The 18,170-nt window shown below is 49.0% G+C and overlaps 1 protein-coding gene across 31 annotated transcripts in view; it reads left to right on the top strand.

Moving 5' to 3' along the window:
- ablim1 (actin binding LIM protein 1) overlaps positions 1–18,170 on the top strand; it is a 147,568-nt gene that overhangs the window by 20,820 nt on the left and 108,578 nt on the right. For 3 of the 31 annotated variants that reach the window (XM_031906289.1, XM_031906288.1, XM_031906291.1), the window contains exon 1: positions 4,123–4,580. The exons of 1 other annotated variant lie outside the window; for it this stretch is intronic. In XM_031906289.1, coding sequence (XP_031762149.1) covers positions 4,334–4,580 — 247 coding nt within the window. In that variant the 5' untranslated portion in view covers positions 4,123–4,333. Of the gene's footprint in view, positions 1–858; positions 945–4,120; positions 4,581–9,970; positions 10,233–18,170 lie in introns of those variants that run through there. 27 more of the 31 variants (XM_031906298.1, XM_031906307.1, XM_031906286.1 and 24 more) reach the window with 19 other exon arrangements.

Below are 18,170 nucleotides of genomic sequence, written 5' to 3'. Positions count from 1 at the left end.
ATATTATAGCCCCCTGCCTCCAGTTACAATATGATTTCTGGCATGATAAATACAGTAACCGTGTCCTCCATCTGGAAACATGGCTGCCCTCCTAATCACTGGGTGCCCGGTGTGAATTATGGGACGTGGGTGTGCCCGCTTGGCTAATGTCTGTTATATTAACACAATGGAGTCTGGATGGAAATTATATCAAACTATTCAGGAGCAAGGGATGGAATATTGGGGTGTACATTGAGGTGGAAGCCACCTATGGGTGCTGTATGGGTGCAGTTGAACAACACCAAGAGGCTGCAGATTGGAAAGCATGATACGGATGCCGGAGTGGGAGCGCCTCAGCTCATGAAATGTGAATGAATGGTATTGACCCGGCGCTGGCTGATTGCTTTCTCCCGGGGAGCCCTGTCTGCGCCTCCAGATGATGTAATTAAACCTTTTCGATCATTTTGCCGTTAGAGAGACAGGGGATGAGCGGTGGCCCCGGCGGCGGCTCCTGGAGCCAAACATTCCCTTATTGCAGTCGTCTCCCCTCCCTCTGGGATCCTATGGGAGAGTCCCCCCTCCAGTGACAGCTCTGCCGGAAATGTCCACCCTCACCTTTAGCCGACACTCCCTGCCGGACCCAAGTCCTGACCCGCCTCAGCCCAAAGAACCAACGAGAAGGTCCCGAGCAGCCAGAAGGGCAGTGCCGTGAGCGCCACTTAAGCATCAGCCCCAAGGCCGACAGCTCAGCAGATTTGATTCACCCTTTCAATTATTCATGATCCCAAACCAAAATAGGAGGAAAGGGAAAGAAAACCTCCATTTGCTCATCGTCCCTGCGAGTAGAGGCAGCAGCGTCGGAGCCATGAATGGGGCAGGAGAGCCCTGCTACGTGGAGGTGGCCGAGGAGTATGACGGGCTGTGCCAGTATGCCCAGAAGATCACCGCCTGCTTCGGGGTTAACGGTGAGGTGTAACTGCCTGTTCCGACTTTTAGTGGGTGTGGGACTGGAGCGCAGTGTTACCTGTAGAGTCAGGGTGCCGGGGTGCTGGGTGGCACTGAGTGCCCTTCCCAACTGCATTTCCTAGCAGTGTTTATTGTCTCATTGCCTTACCTTCCCCTTACCCAGATCCGCTACCCTGATATATTGTTCTTTATACAACATTCAGACTACAATTCCCAGCAGCCCCTGGTGGCACAGCGGTGACAGGGTTACTGCCCCTCAGTACAGGGGCCTTGGATTTCATTGTGAGCCGGGAAGTTTGTGTACCCCGCCCCCCCAGGTTCTCTGCTGTTTCACAGTTGCATGTAAAGGGGAATTAGATTGTAAGCTCCATGGGCAGAGGTACTAATAACGCATGATTACAAGCTCTAAGATGATCTGACCTGTTTAGCAAATCTATATTTTAACCCTGGGCACTTTATATTCCCCGGCCCGTTCCGTAGCCACCATTATGCCCCTTATTACCCCTATATATAAAATATTTGAATAATAGCCGCAGTTAAAGGGGCTATATGTATAACAACTCCCAGCAACCCCTGCTAGCCCCTGTCTCCAGTTCGTAGTCCACCAACAGATGGCGGGGGGGGGGTTGTTATAATATAAACAACCTGGTTCTGCTCCAACATGGAAGATTGTAGATCAGTCACTGGAAGCCTGTGGTTAGCTAGATAAACTACAAATCCCAGCATCCCCTCTTCAGCTTTGGGGTAGTTGTGGTTTGATAGCCGGACACCCAGTGTTGCCCATCCCTGTTTTAAATGGCTAAGTTCTGCCGTGATTGGTGCAATATAATGGGACCCCATTCAGTTTATTTGATCCCTGATAGAGGTACAGCCCATCTGACTTACCTATGGGTGGCCCCACAGCACCCCAACCTTAAGTGGGTTATATAGACAGTGATCTTCTTAGATGGGTTGCAATTGGTCTTCTTTGTTTACTTCTTTCTGTGTTTTTAGTTACTTGCCTCCTGAGCCCTGGGAAGGAGAATGATTTTGGGCAGAAATGAGGAGTGAGATGGACGTCCAGTCTTCGCATTTCTTTAGCTGCCCCAAAATACACACATACACATATCCTCTGAACCCCAATACTGCGGGGGCAGTCACGGGACCCCTTGGGCTGAGCGCAGTCAGGAGTCAGTGGGACAGTAGACGTCAGAAAGTGACAGCGAGTGGATATTTATGTTGATATATAGGTGTGTGTGGGTCTGGAACTTGTGTTTGGGTTTGGGCCTTTGGGGTGGGGTTCGGGGCAGAGACTGCAGGAAGGTCGGCCTGTCATTGCAATGGCCGGTGGGGTGTCAGTTACACACTGTGCTGCAATGCAGATTGGGTTACAGGCATTGGGATAGGTACATATTTATGGGCCGCGCTCCTCCCATAGACGTGATATGGAAATAATGCAGGATTAAGCGGTGACGGCGCTGAGCCCAATATTCTGCCCAGTTGCCAGGTGGGACTGGCACTTAGGTGCTGGGAGTTGGGAACTTTCCTGTTTCCTTTATATGAAATGTGAATTGGAGTGAGAGTGAACTTCTCTCCTCTGTTCCTTTATTAGTGTTGCCCTCTGTGTGCCAATGGGTGTGTGCCCCCCGTGAGCTTACACTCTGAATGTTCCTATGTGAGTGATCTTCTATGAGTATGCCTGTGTGAGTGTGCCTGTGTGAGTGTGCCAGTGTGAGTGTGCCAGTGTGAGTGTGCCAGTGTGAGTGTGCCTGTGTGAGTGTGCCTGTGTGAGTGTGCCAGTGTGAGTGTGCCTGTGTGAGTGTGCCTGTGTGAGTGTGCCAGTGTGAGTGTGCCAGTGTGAGTGTGCCTGTGTGAGTGTGCCTGTGTGAGTGTGCCAGTGTGAGTGTGCCTGTGTGAGTGTGCCTGTGTGAGTGTGCCAGTGTGAGTGTGCCTGTGTGAGTGTGCCTGTGTGAGTGTGCCAGTGTGAGTGTGCCAGTGTGAGTGTGCCTGTGTGAGTGTGCCAGTGTGAGTGTGCCAGTGTGAGTGTGCCAGTGTGAGTGTGCCTGTGTGCCAGTGTGAGTGTGCCAGTGTGAGTGTGCCTGTGTGAGTGTGCCAGTGTGAGTGATCTTCTATGAGTGTGCCAGTGTGAGTGTACCAACGTTTGGGTGCCAGTGTGAGTGTACCAACGTTAGGGTGCCAGTGTGAGTGTGCCAACGTTAGGGTGCCAGTGTGAGTGTACCAACATTAGGGTGCCAGTGTGAGTGTGCCAGTGTTAGGGTGCCTGTGTGATTGTGCCAATGTTAGGGTGCCAGTGTGAGTGTACCAATGTTAGGGTACCAGTGTGAGTGTGCCAATGTTAGGGTGCCAGTGTGAGTGTGCCAATGTTAGGGTGCCAGTGTGAGTGTGCCTGTGTGAGTGTGTCAACGTTAGGGTGCCAGTGTGAGTGTGCCAATGTTAGGGTGCCTGAGTGTTCCAACGTTAGGGTGCCAGTGTGAGTGTGCCAATGTTAGGGTGCCTGAGTGTTCCAATGTTAGGGTGCCAGTGTGAGTGTGCCAATGTTAGGGTGCCAGTGTGAGTGTGCCAATGTTAGGGTGCCAGTGTGAGTGTGCCAATGTTAGGGTGCCTGTGTGAGTGTGCCAATGTTAGGGTGCCTGTGTGAGTGTGCCAACGTTAGGGTGCCTGTGTGAGTGTGCCAACGTTAGGGTGCCACTCCCAGGTTGCTAAGGTCATTTGGACCCTAGCAACCAGATAGCTGCTAAAACTCCAAACTGGAGAACTGCTGAACAAAAACTGAAATAATTAAAAAAACTACAAATAATAAAACCCAATTCAATTTGGGTCGGTTACATCAGAATTTTCGCTCTATCGGATCAGATTCATTCTCATTCCCGGCCTACGCGGGATTATTTGCCCAACTGCCCCTCCCCAGTGGGATATAATTTTAATAAGTTGCAAAGTAATCCATTTAGGCAGATTTCCCTTGCTCTTAATCTGATTGCGGGGGAGTGAGGGGCAATGGGGGGGGGGGATCTCCTGTCCCTCTCTGTGATTGCTTGTGGGTCTGGGGGATGTAGGTCATGTGACCTGGCCTGGCCCATAATCCCCTGCTGATAATCACAGCAAATATATCTCGTCTTAATCTCCTACAGTGAGCAGACAAGGTGCAGCCAAGGGACCGGGCCGGCTCCGGACTGGCACTTGTTCCGCCATAGAATTTAGCATTTCTTTGGCCCAAATAGGGGTTATTTTATCCTTCAATCAAATCTGGGATTATACGGTTTCCTATGGAGGTGCCACCTGTAACGTTGGCACTGGTGCCCAGAGAAGGCTGACGAGACGTGGCCGCCGGGGGGGCACAAAGGCCTCGGGTGGGTTCTCTCTGCAGGCTCCTGGGGTTCTGTTGCCTGAGATGCTGCCTTTCCCTAGACTGAACACTTTGGGGAGACTGTGCGGGTCGGGGCGCAGTAAGGAGGCTCAGCAGCCAAGCAGAACCAAACCCGGGAACTCAGTGAAGCGCATGTCTATTATAGAGGATGGGGAGATCGCCGAGGTGCTGTACCTTATCCCCAAGCAGACGGTGCTGCAGCACATGCCCTACCTCAACCCCGACGACTACTACCTGTGCGAGGAGCTAACGGACCTCCCCACCGGGCTGGGTAAGTCGGCACAGGGTCCCGCCGGGGTGGGGCAGGAACAATTTGGGATGAATTTGGTTTGGCCTTGGAAAGTACCTTCTGGGTCTGAGAAAGTTCTGTTTGCAGGGTAAATGGTGCAGGTGTGACTGTAGTGCACTCCAAATGCCCTTCTTGCCCCCCCGAGACTGCCCTCTGCCCCATAGGTGGAACTTATTCCTCTCATGTTCTGTGATGCCACGGTTTGCCCGCTGATGCCTTTGCTTTGGTTTCATGGTGATATCACTTCCGGTGTAATGGAGGCTATTGTGTTGGGAAATGGAAAAGGCTGCAGTGGGCCTGGGTTGTAGATTGTAAGCTCCTTTGGGCAGGGCCTTCTATACCTCTTGTATCAGTTGCTTTGTATGTAGTTCAGTGCAGCGGAATGTGTTGGGGCTCTATAAATACTAGGGCTGAACCCCAAATCCTTTGCAAAAGATTTGGCTGATCCCTAATAAATACATGTTAATAATAATAAATTGTTTATCAACCCCCCCCCCCCATACCGTGCTTATGGTTCTTACTGTGACCCTCTGGCATCTCTTCTCTCTTCCCTGCGGTACCGACCCAGTTCCCCATCCAACAAATGAAAGCGGGTCACATGCGGTACCATTTCAGCCGCTCACTGGGCCCCTGTAGAGCAGACTTCTGCAGCTTTCAGCTTATTGGACCACGTAAGGGGCCACACCAATGGGCTGACTAACAGTTGGCCGGATATAGTCCTGAGGGCAAGGGGCACCCTTGACGTGCCTCCATGGGGCGCTGTTATAATGCAAGCGCTGGGCTCCGGGGCTCAGTAGTTGGGTCACTGGGTGACTTGTTAGCCTCATTCACCCCTCTGTTTATGCTCATTTACCCCAGCCGAGGGCAATTGTCACATGTGGGGCAGTTCTCTGCAGCTTTGTAATTAATGTGGAACAAGCGACCATGTTGGCATTAATACCTTAATCCTCCTTATTTCAGATGCAATTAAATGAAATTGCCTCAGGCCCATAGAATTGCTGGATATTTTTCTGTCTCGGCTGGGCGGCCCTTCCCTGAATCCACTGCTGTTTCTGTGATTTTCATTTAGATTCATATAGTTTTTATAAATGCAGCCCATTCAGGGGAATTCATTGCATTTTTATCTTTTAGTTCTTATTCTTAATCCAATCTGTGATACGAATCACTGAAATCGAATCACTTTCTGGTTGCTACGGTAAGTGGCATCCTAGCAAAAGGAACCAAATAATGGAGATGACCAATGGTAAATTGCTTACACCTTGCTACAAAGTTCATTATAAGGTAAACTTCCCTGCATTGCGGAGCCGCCCAGCTCTATTAGCCGCACAGTATTAGTGATTTATTATAATCTGCATTACTGACCCCAGAGCTCATTCTCCTTTCTGGGCTCCAGTCCCACAAGCTATAAAGTGCTCATTGGTCAGGCAGTGTAACGGAGCTCCCAGCATCCTCCTCTTCCCATTGGCTGTGCATATAATGCCGGGAACTTGTTTAGCCACATAGTTTGTCTTATTTTCTTCAACTTCACGCTTCGCTTGTTTCTAATTGGCCGTCATGTCTCAATTGATCCTACAAGTCAGTCAATCAGCTGTCTTCTGCTACATTGTGTCAGGAGTCAGCACCAGCAGTGCAGGGAATATCTCTCTCCTTAACACGTTTGCTGAAGGAATTGGCACCCAGCATAATTAAGAATGAAGGTTGGGGCAGCCCTTGTGATTGGCTGGCAGTAGTGTGAGTTGCACGTGTGTGCATTGCACCAGCACAGACACGACACAAGTGTGGCCCCTAGGGAAGCTAACAATAGGCACAGCAGGCTGGGGGGCTCAGAAGCTGCCATTAAAGGGTTAGAATTCTTTCCCTCACTGTGTATCATGTGGTTCTGCTACACTTTCCTATCTAGTAATAATGCGCCGTGGGCCCCCGGGAGAAGCCGCCCAGTTTGAAATGTAGGCTGCTTCTTGGTTGCTAGGCTCACGGACCTTACCAACCAGGCATTGGAATTAGGAATGGCAGAATACAGGGTAAAAAAGAGTTGGTAATCCAGTTTTACAAGCAATCTGATTCTTGTTGCCAGGGTGATTGATCCTAGCAATGAGACAGCATTAGCCCTGGAGAATGGTAGAACTGAACGTGAACTTAGAGTCAGGCCCACAATTGGGTGGGGGAACAGGTGGGAGTGTCCCTGTCAGTGTCCCTTTTGGGTTTTCCCAATCAGTACCACCATCAGTAATCATGGCCAGGGTTTCCCTTATGGTGCCCTAGTTATAAGCCCAGTGGTCACGCCCCCCCCCCCGATCCATGGGGCCCTGCCAACAAGTAGAATGTGACCCGTATAAAAAAATTCCCATGATCGCCCTCTGATGAATTGGAATGTTTTTGCATAATGGGGCGTGGCTGGGACCAATTTGGGGTGTGACCTATATTGATGGGCATGTTTTTCAGCCAGAGCACCATTCTATTTAATAATCAGAGCCGACCTGTAGGGGGCCATCTACCAAGCCTCATAATGTGTTTGCTTTCTGTACTGGGTGGCAGTTCCATGTGACCACCACCTTTTCAGTAAATCATTATGTCTGGATATTATGGTTTTCTTTGACAGAGCCCTGTTGCCTGTTGCTTACTTGTCCTTTAGTCTTGATCCTGGCAGTGTGGGGGGGGGGGGGGGCACCAGTGTATTTAGTGAATGGGAACCTTTAATCTGCCAGAGACGAGTTAATGGGCAAACGACAGGGAAACAGGAGCAGCAGTTACTTTTGTTTTTTTCCTTTGAGTTTGTGGCTCTGCTGAACTAAATTCCCTCGTCAAAAATATCCCCCAGCTGTGATCCGGGGTATAAATATATAAGGGGACGGGTGGCGCAGATGGCATATTCTCGCTGTGTATGCAATTAGGCGTGTAGCGAAGGGAATTTGGTGCCAGCGTCTCCGCTCCCCTGCCAGACCCTTCCAACCATCTGCACGTCGTGTTGTTTGTAGCTCAGAAACCTTTCATGTTCCTGCCGACCCAAAGTACCGGAGCTGCTTGTTCTGAGCTCAGGTGGTTCTGTGGGCATGAGTGTGCCCAAGGTCTCAGCCTGGCACTGTGCCGCCGGCAAGGAGAAATATATATTTATCATGTTTTTGGCTCTGAGCTTGGTGCAAGAAGCAGGGCAAATCCATCAGCTTTGGGCATTAGAATACAAAGTGCCAACTTGCACCTGGGGTGCCCAGGCCGAGGGTGGGTGCTGGGAGTTGCCAGTAGGCCAGTAGTGGCACACATGGGGCTTTCCCTGCTGGCACAGATATATCAGATTGCCATACTTCTAAGTACTCCTGCCCTCTTGTACTTAGTTACCCTAGTACCCCCTGCACCCAACTAGACAGGCAATAGTACTAAACTGCACCTGTGCCAACCCAGTGGGCACAGGGAATACACTGGATTATGGAATTACCCTGGGCCGGTGCCACACAGAAAGCAATTTGACTCCCTGGCAGTTTACTCAATAAATTGGCACCCCACGTTTTTTAACCTTTACTTCTCCCAAAGGGTCTGTGTTTTTGCCTATGATTCCATTATAATTGCCCCCACGCGGGGAGTTGCGCCACTGCACCCAGTGTATCCAAGTAAACCAACCAGCATTGGGGAGGGTATCACTGCCATCAAGCAAGGCAGGACTGCCTCGAAGCTTCCAGGAAGGAAACAGCCACTTGTGCACCGGGAAGTACACTCCCCCCCCCCCCAGTCTCCTTTCCAGTCTTTCGCTACATTCCATGATGTCACAGATCTCAAGTGTCAGTAACTATTTGTGTTCCTGCAGCAGTGCCCCTTTAACCCCTTCCCTCCTGTAACTGCCCTGCGCCTCTCTCACACGCACTCATGTTCCCCTCGTGACTTTTCTGTTTGATTCAGTGTTGGAATCCTATTTGTTTTGTTTGCTTTTTCAGTTGTTTGTTCCTTGTTGCTCTAGGGCTGTGTTTGGGTCCCTTTTTAAAGGGCAAGTGTTCATTTTACTTCCCCTTTACACGTTCAGTATTACTTTTATTGTCTATTGCTTCCTTTATCTGCATGATTTATATACTGTTCCTCATCCTTCCCAAACTCCAGTTAAACAGTACCCTCCGGGGGTCATTTAATAACGCCGGGCAGATTTGTATATGGGCAGTCACTCGTGGCAACCAATCAGTGATTACCATTTTATAGCCAGCTGTAAAGTAAAACAATGAAAGCAAATCTCTGATTGGTTGCCGAGGGTCACTGCCCAGCTGAAAGTTTGGCCAGTGTTTATAAATAAGCCCCATAAGAAGGATAATACAGGTAGGGGACATGTTATCCAGAATGCTCGGGACCTGGGGTTTTCCGAATAAGGGGACTTTCCGTAATTTGGATCTCCATACTTTGAGTCTACTAAAAAAATAATTTAAACATGAAATAAACCCAATAGGGCTGTTCTGCCTCCAATAAGGATTAATTATAACTTAGTTGGGATCAAGTACAAGGTTCTATTTAATTATTACAGAGAAAAAGGAAATCATTTTTTAAAAATGTGAATTATTTGCTTATAATGGAGTCTATGGGAGATGGCCTTTCCGTAATTCGGAGCTTTCTGGATAATGGGTTTCCGGATAACAGATCCTATACCTGTACTGTATCTGTCTTACCCAATGATATTTATGTATAGAACTCTAGCTATGTATATATGGCTTATACTCTTACACATATACAGTAAGAGGAGCTTTAGCTCAGGGGTGGGCAAACTCTTTGGCTCAGGGGCCACATTGACTTACAGACGGGCCGGGCCAGCGTTACACCATTTCTGCTTGTCAGTCCCCAGACGCCAAGTCTCGTATGATGGTACTTGCGGAGTCGGCGGCCCGGATTAAAAAGACCAATGGGCCAGACGTGGCCCGCAGGTCGTAGTTTGTCCACCACTGCTTGAGCTGCTGTACTACTGTATGTAGGTTCTGACTGGGGTGTCCGGGGCCCACCAGTTCTGTCACCTTAGGGGCCCCTGCCTGGGCCTGAACATCAACCCCTCCCCTGCACATTGATTGGGGAATGGGGGAAACTTGCCTGGGTCAAACTAGCGTTGGGCAGGACTGGGTCAGCGGGACCGGCACTGACTATATGGGTCAGTATCTGTATGTTTGATGTGTACCCCCTTCTGTTGTACAGCTCTGTGGCACATGTTGGTGATAGTAGTCGCCAGGGGCATATTATAGGGTAAGGTTGTGGCTTTGACCCTGCAGAAGAGCTTGCAATCGGCGCTGGTGCTGCTGTTGGAGTTTGGCCTGTAGCTGTCACAGGAGGGAAAGGAATGCAGAAGGGAAGGTGGAGGGAGGCAGTCTGACAGCAGACACAGCCCATTGGAATCCTGCATGTGTTGCACACTCACACACTCGCACACTCGCTCACACACCAGCTGCTCGGCACACACGGAGCAGAGTCCGGCACAAACGGCACATCCTCTCTCATCTCCAGCAGGAATAGCCGCCCCCCCAGCAGAGCTCTAGTCCTTTTAGCCATTTAATTGTCATCCCAGCGGGGGCCCCTGGGCCGGCTCCGTGTCTCCTGGACCCAGTCGGTTAGAGGGAAGGCGAGAGCCCAGCTGTGCCAGCGCCGGGGAAGTTCCGCTTGTCATGGTGAAGGACGAAACAGGTAATTAGCAGGATGGATTCAGTCCCGGGCGCGTTGGCAACAATCAATTCTTTCCCCACTAATAGAAGCTTATTTATGTAGTCGCACACAGCAGTGCGGGGAGCAGGGGAATACTAAGGGCCCCCAGGGGGAACTGCAGGTTTAACCCTTCTGTGGCTGCATAGAAGGGAAGGCATCTCTGTCCTTTGCCCCTGGGATGTGGGGAGAGGCTTTATCTCTTTATCAGGGTGCAGTTCCCTTTAAGGCCATTCATTCCATCATTCTGTAAAAATAAACCCCATTGTACCTGTATGGCAGCTCCCACTTCTCCTGTGCCTGGATATGCAGATAGACCCCAAGGTAACGTTATTGGGAATGTAAAGTTGTGCTACTGGCTTATCTATTGATACATTTATATGTTATTTAGCATTTTTGGCATGTTTGGGGCACAATGGTGCGTGTTCTGCTTTCCCACTTGGGCTGGGATTTAATGAACTGGACTTTCGGATCTTTCAGATTACCTTGGAAGGGCGGGGTCTGCATGCCACTCCCCTTCGTATTTGGGACTTTATATATGCATGTTGTTTTTTGCTTTGTTTCATGCTCAACACAGGGCCCCTGTAACTATAATAAAATAACCCTTAATCCTTAATAATGAGAGTTTCTAGTACTGGGGTTCTAGGGGACCGGATAGGATAGGAGCTCTCTGGCACTGATGCCTCAGGAGGAACAGAATGTTTCTGTGCACTTAGACAACTCTTCCCCTTGGCAGTTTTAGTTTGGGGGTACCTACAGAAAATGGGCACGTTGGGTGCAGGTAGGGTGAGGTCACTTCCTGTTCTATGATGACATCACTAGGTTGCATTGGGGGTAAAGCTTTTGGGGATCACAGGGGCACAACTACACAGGAAGCAGCTGGGGGGGGGCAAAATTTATATATATAATTAATAAGCAATTTAAATATATATTGGTAAAACAGGGGAACCTCTGGGCATTTTGGGAGCCCTAAAATCACTTTGCTGTGGGGCCCAGTAACATCTAGTTACGCCACTGGTGGGTCACATTGGGCAGTGGGCGGCCCACTGGTTCTGATCTATTTCTCTAGCTTTCTGGGTATTTGGTACTTTTTAGACCGAGAGGATATTGCCCCCAGTCCGACCATCACAGGGGAACACTGGTTGTGGGCAAAATGTCCAGGGTCCAATTGCCCTTTGCCCAATCCCAGGCAAACGGGGGGGGGGCAGCTTCAGACGGGGTTTCCAGTCGGATATAGATTTACATTGGGGGTATTGAGCCTGCAGTTTGCACATTGCCGGGGCCCCCCACCCTCTGTCCCTGGCTGGAATGCTGTGAGTGCATAGGGAGGAGCGGGCACCATACATTAGGGAATGTGTCAGATTTTCCTGGAATTCCTGGCCGGCTGCTGCCGAGGTGGGATCTGACTGGAAACGGCTCGGTGTTGCCCCTCGGCAGGGAGCGCCTGCAGGCGTCTGTCTCATTAGGGAATTCTACATTCGCTATTTACATAGATACACGTGTAAACACAATATGGGCAGAGATGCCACCTACGGCTCAGCACGGCACAGAACCACACGGGATCTGCTGAGCCGCAGCGCCAGAGCTGGATCCCTCGGGCTCATCCCGGGCATAGGGGGATCCCAGCAGGATGGGTAACGGCTAGGTGCAGCCCCCCTATATACAGTGAAACAGAGGGGGTTACATAGTGCAGCACCTCACAAACAGGGACCTAGAGGCCTGGGAACCCTTGTGCCCACTTCTTTCCCCTTACCCACCCCAAATTTATTGCACCCATAAGTCCCTGTGCCCAGGTACATTTGCTTCCCCTGTACCCACTGTTCTTATGCCCTTGCCAACGTGGCTCATTGAGTTCTAGCTTATTTCCCACAGTCCCATGTGTTTAGGCCCTGCACCCACAGGCACATCCATGTGTGTTTGGCGCGCGGGGCGGCTTTATGTGCTGCCAGGAGCAGCTGTTCTGCCCGTGGGCCTGGATTCCCAGCAACAGTCGCCAGCGCTGGAACTGGGCCGCTTCACAAGGAGTGTGCTTTAATTGACTCCCTTCTTGCAGCCAAAAAGGCTGACGGTTCCCAGTAGGTAAGTGAGGCAGATTAAAGGGCAAGTAAGATATAAGTAGGCAGATCCTGTATAGAAGCTACAATGTAACATTCAGATGCAACTCAGAACTGAAACTTGTATTTCACATGAAAGCAAAGTAACCAGGAAACCCTAATTTCTACAGACGGGAAGCTGCCCCTGGCCTCCTGTTGCACGGGGACATTTACAACATAAGTGGATGTTAAGGTGGCCATACACGGCGAGTCGACCGATATCGCAGGAAGCTCCTGATATTGGCCGACTCGCCAATCGGACCAGTTTGAAAATTTTGATCGGGCGCCTGATCAAAATCTCCCTTCAGCGCTGAATCGGCAGAAGACCATCGGTCGCACGAAACATCGTCAGATCCGCCACACACCATTCAGGGCTGATTCGGCAGGTAAGGAGGTAGATACAATAGGATTTCTACCTCCTTCTGCCGATACAGCGCTGAAGGGAGATTTTGGTCAGGTGCCTTCTATGGCGCCCGATCAAAATTTTCAAACTGGTCCGATCGGCGAGTCGGCCGATATCAGCAGCTTCCTGCGACATCGGTCGACTCGCTGACATACCATACACGCACCGAATATCGTACAAAACGAGGTTTCATATTATATTATCGGTGCGTGTATGGCCACCTTAACTCAGAGTGAAGCAGATTCTTGCCTGCTGTGCAGAACAGGACTTTACTGAGGCCTCGGACACACATTTGTCTCATTTGCCCAAGTGTCAGATTGCACAAGCCCCAGTAGCAGGCAGTCAGCGTTTAGCTTTGGGCAGTCTGCTGTGAGTTAAGCCGGCTATACATGGGCCAGTGAATGCTGCCCCTCCAGGCTGAGCCGGCATTATTGGCCTGGGTATTGGGCCTGTCTGAGGGCTAGATATGTATCATACGCATGAATGGACTCACCTGTCGCTGCCGAGGCACTTACCTTGGGTACCCTGAGCCAATTATGAGATCCATCTATGACCTACAAAGTGGCGCTTGTAGAGGGCTTAGTAGTTTATTGTAAGGCAATCAGCATTTTACCTGTAACTACATTTCCCAGCATGCTCAGCCAGCCATTGAGGGGTTTCCTATTTACCTATACCTACACTGTGTGAGTGGCACCGTCTGGCCCTGCTCCCTTGCAGCCCTGGCGCGGGTTCAACCCTGGAACAACAGTTGGATTTGGGCTATGGGGCAGCGCAATGGGTGACTGACTTGTGAATGACTAAGGGCAAGAGATACAAATCTGGTGGATTATTGGCACTGTTTGAGTTATGGGTGTGCCCAGCCAGTGACACGGAAAGAACCTTTGGCCTCTATGAACAATCCAGAGAAAAGGGCAACTTTTGTTCCTGTTTCCCTTTATTGATGCCTTAATGATGGGCGATGTGTGGGCACAGCACTGCTTCCGATTCCCTTCCCCAAGTGTCGCCTCTCATTGGTTCCTCAAGTGTTGTCTTTCATTGGTTCCGCAAAGTGTCACTTCCCATTGCTTCATTGCCTTTGGGGTCACTGGGGACTGTATTTGACATTAATTTTATGGGATCTGTCTGTACAGGCTATGAGCAAACTTTGGGGGGCTGTTTCTGCTGAATTGTGCTTAGTACAGAGGAATCCCTATGCTGCCATAGTTTTATGGGATCTCTCTGTACAGGCTATGAGCAAACTTAGGCGGCTGTTCCTGCTGAATTGTGCTTAGGACAGGGGAATCCCTATGTGCCATAGTTTTATGGTATCTCTCTGTACAGGCTATGAATAAACTTAGGGGGCTGTTCCTGCTGAATTGTGTTTATTACAGGGGAATCCCTATGCTGCCATAGTTTTATGGTATCTCTCTGTACAGGCTATGAGCAAACTTAGGGGGCTGTTCCTGCTGAATTGTGCTTAGTACAGGGGAATCCATATGTGCCATAGTTTTATGGGATCTCTCTGTACAGGCTATGAGCAAACGTAGGGGGCTGTTCCTGCTGAATTGTGCTTAGTACAGGGGAATCCCTATGTGCCATAGTTTTATGATATCTCTCTGTACAGGCTATGGGCAAACTTAGGGGGGCTGTTCCTGCTGAATTGTGCTTAGTACAGGGGAATCCCTATGCTGCCATAGTTTTATGGTATCTCTCTGTACAGGCTATGGGCAAACTTAGAGGGCTGTTCCTGCTGAATTGTGCTTAGTACAATTGTTTGAATATATGCTGAAATAGTTTAAGTAAATTGGGGGTGTATAGTCATAATCATCTGACTTACTAAAAGTTTAACCCCTTACTTTATGCTGGCGCCATAGATTCTATGACACACAGCGCTAAAGGGATTAAGAGCTGTTGTATAATCAGTGTCTGCACTTGAGCAAGGGGAAGTCGCCCCAAACATCACATGTTTTATTGTATCCTGCCATGGAACTGCAATTAAGCAATTTAATCATAGGTGGATATTAATTAAGGCTTAGAGAGGCTGAACCTCCTCAAACCAGAACCATAGAATTTTCTATAAAACACAGGACATAATAATGGAGGGGCACGTTATTTATCCGGCCATAGCATTTACCCTGGGGTATACATGGAACTGGCCCTTAGATCCTGTAAAGAAATATCCATAGAAAATGTGTTTATTTGCCGTCCCCAAACTCTAAAATCACCCTCTGCCTGTGATTGGAACGGAGAGCTTACATTCATTGGGAAGTATAGGTATGGGATCCCTTATCCGGAAACCCCTTATCCAGAAAGCTCTGAATTACGAAAAGACCATCTCCCGTAGACTCCATTTTAAAAATAATAAATAATAAATTCAGAATTTTAAAACTGATTCCTTTTTCTCTGTAATAATAAAACAGCATCTTGTAATTGATCCCAACTAATATATAATTACCCCTTATTGGGGCAGAACAGCCCTATTGGGTTTATTTAATGGTTAAATGATTCCCTTTTCTCTGTAATAATAAAACAGTACCTGTACTTGATCCCAACTAATATATAATTACCCCTTATTGGGGCAGAACAGCCCTATTGGGTTTATTTAATGGTTAAATGATTCCCTTTTCTCTGTAATAATAAAACAGTACCTGTACTTGATCCCAACTAAGATATAATTACCCCTTATTGGGGCAGAACAGCCCTATTGGGTTTATTTAATGGTTAAATGATTCCCTTTTCTCTGTAATAATAAAACAGTACCTGTACTTGATCCCAACTAAGATATAATTACCCCTTATTGGGGCAGAACAGCCCTATTGGGTTTATTTAATGGTTAAATGATTCCCTTTTCTCTGTAATAATAAAACAGTACCTGTACTTGATCCCAACTAAGATATAATTACCCCTTATTGGGGCAGAACAGCCCTATTGGGTTTATTTAATGGTTAAATGATTCCCTTTTCTCTGTAATAATAAAACAGTACCTGTACTTGATCCCAACTAAGATAAAAATAATGCTTATCGGAGACTTAAGGTATGGAGATCCAAATTACGGAAAGACCCCTTATCCGGAATACCCTCGGTCCCGAGCATTCTGGATAATGGGTCCTATACCTGTATTACACCGGGGGTTCCTATGATTGCCTGGATGTTTATATGCAATGCTGCGGCACAGAGGGAGTTAAATAAATAGACTTTGTGCTGTAGGGTTTGAGCCCAGACAGACGCGCGCCAGACACCGGGCCCGTATTTCACACTGCGCAGTCACAAACCCAAACTGTTAGAATTATGAGCGCACTCGGTGTAGGCGGATGTCACTGCGTAACTGCAACTGACAGCTGCACCGTGGGATGGAGGGGGATAGAGACGGAATATTCCTTGCAGAGCAGTTCTGACTCGCGCACAAAGTAGCCCAGGGCTGTGTTTCAGGGGCGGCGATTTCGATCGTTTGGCCCCAGGGTGGGCATATCAAGAGCAATCTCACCAAACGAGTCTTCCAGTGTATGGGAACCTTAAAGAGATTAAGTCATGATGTTTATGGGGTACTTTTTATGTCTAAGTAACTCTGTTACACAGCAAATAATTCCCTCTTCCATTTAACCTTTTATTCTTCAACCAACAAATGTATTTGTAGCTGTAATATTGGTGTGTAGGCGCCATCTCAGTGCCTTGTGCCTGAGTCTGAGCTTTCAGCCAGCGCTACACATTAGAACTGCTTTCAGCTAACCTATTGTTTCTCCTACTCCCATGTAACTGGAGGAGTCCCAAGCCGGACTTGGATTTCTTACTATTGAGTGCTATTCTGATACCTACTGAGAGCTGCTATCTTGCTCCCTTCCCATTGTTCTGCTGATCGGCTGCTGGGGGTGAGGGGGGGGGATATCACTCCAACTTGCAGCGCAGCAGTAAAGTGTGCCTGAGTCTGAGCTTTCAGCCAGCGCTACACATTAGAACTGCTTTCAGCTAACCTATTGTTTCTCCTACTCCAATGTAACTGGAGGAGTCCCAAGCCGGACTTGGATTTCTTACTATTGAGTGCTATTCTGATACCTACTGGGAGCTGCTATCTTGCTCCCTTCCCATTGTTCTGCTGATCGGCTGCTGGGGGTGAGGGGGGGGATATCACTCCAACTTGCAGCGCAGCAGTAAAGTGTGCCTGAGTCTGAGCTTTCAGAAGGAGGCGGCGCTACACATTAGAACTGCTCTCAGCTAACCTATTGTTTCTCCTGCTCCCATGTAACTGGAGGAGTCCCAAGCTGGACTTGGATTTCTTACTATTGAGTGCTATTCTTATACCTACTGGGAGCTGCTATCTTGCTCCCTTCCCATTGTTCTGCTGATCGGCTGCTGGGGGTGATGGGGGGGGATAACACTCCAACTTGCAGCGCAGCAGTAAAGTGTGCCTGAGTCTGAACTTTCAGAAGGAGGCGGCGCTACACATTAGAACTGCTCTCAGCTAACCTATTGTTTCTCCTACTCCCATGTAACTGGAGGAGTCCCAAGCCGGACTTGGATTTCTTACTATTGAGTGCTATTCTGATACCTACTGGGAGCTGCTATCTTGCTCCCTTCCCATTGTTCTGCTGATCGGCTGCTGGGGGTGAGGGGGGGGATATCACTCCAACTTGAGTGAGAACAAACATGTTTTCCCATTAAAGTATTGCTTTAAGGTCTTTGCAAAGATCTGCACCTCTAGTGCAAAGTGCAGGGAAGGGTACAAAAGGGCACCCATTTTTTGCACCAAGCCCTGCCCTTTGTACTCTCATAAATGTCATATGTTTATATTTATGGGCCATCGTTATTCCCAACAATTGTATTTATTTCCATATAGAATGGAATAATGTGATGGTTGTGTCTGGGGAAGTGGGGACAGTCGAGTTGGGCGCTTTCCTTTGAAACAGGGGCTTAGTGTGGGGTGGGGGGCACCGGCCATTGTTCCAGGCCGGGCAGCTCAGCATTAGCAAGATCAGCGTCTGTGCCTGGCTGGTCCGTATCGGCCTATTCATCCCTCTCATGTAAAGATGGCCAGGAAGCTGCCGGGGGTCTCCCCCCCTCCACCCATGCCCCTGTTTTAGCCTCACAACATGTGTGCGAGTTATGCCGGGGGCTATGTGAGAAATGCTAAGGATTCCCAGGGCCCTCACTTTCCACATTATTCAGCTCAGTGTTTGGGGCAACAACTGACTGAGGGTGAGGGATCACATAGCATAGGAATGTCCAGCCTCGCTAAGCATGCTGGGAAGGCAGGGGCAACTGAGTCAGAGCGGCCGCTTCTGTCAGGGTAGAAATAAGTTTCATTGTTTCCCATGGGGGATGCAGCATCTCCATAGGAAACAATGAATGGGATTTACAGTAGGTAAATAGGGGTAGTTTATGCTGAGGAGCAGGGTTGGCCCATTAAAGGGGCGCTTCACCTTTTAGTATGTTATAAAAGCCCATTCTAAGCAA

Source organism: Xenopus tropicalis, chromosome 7 (genome assembly GCF_000004195.4).
Source record: "Xenopus tropicalis strain Nigerian chromosome 7, UCB_Xtro_10.0, whole genome shotgun sequence".
NCBI lineage: Eukaryota > Metazoa > Chordata > Amphibia > Anura > Pipidae > Xenopus > Xenopus tropicalis.
The sequence above is the reverse complement of the archived record's forward strand: the minus strand, read 5'-3'. Positions and strand labels throughout refer to the sequence as shown.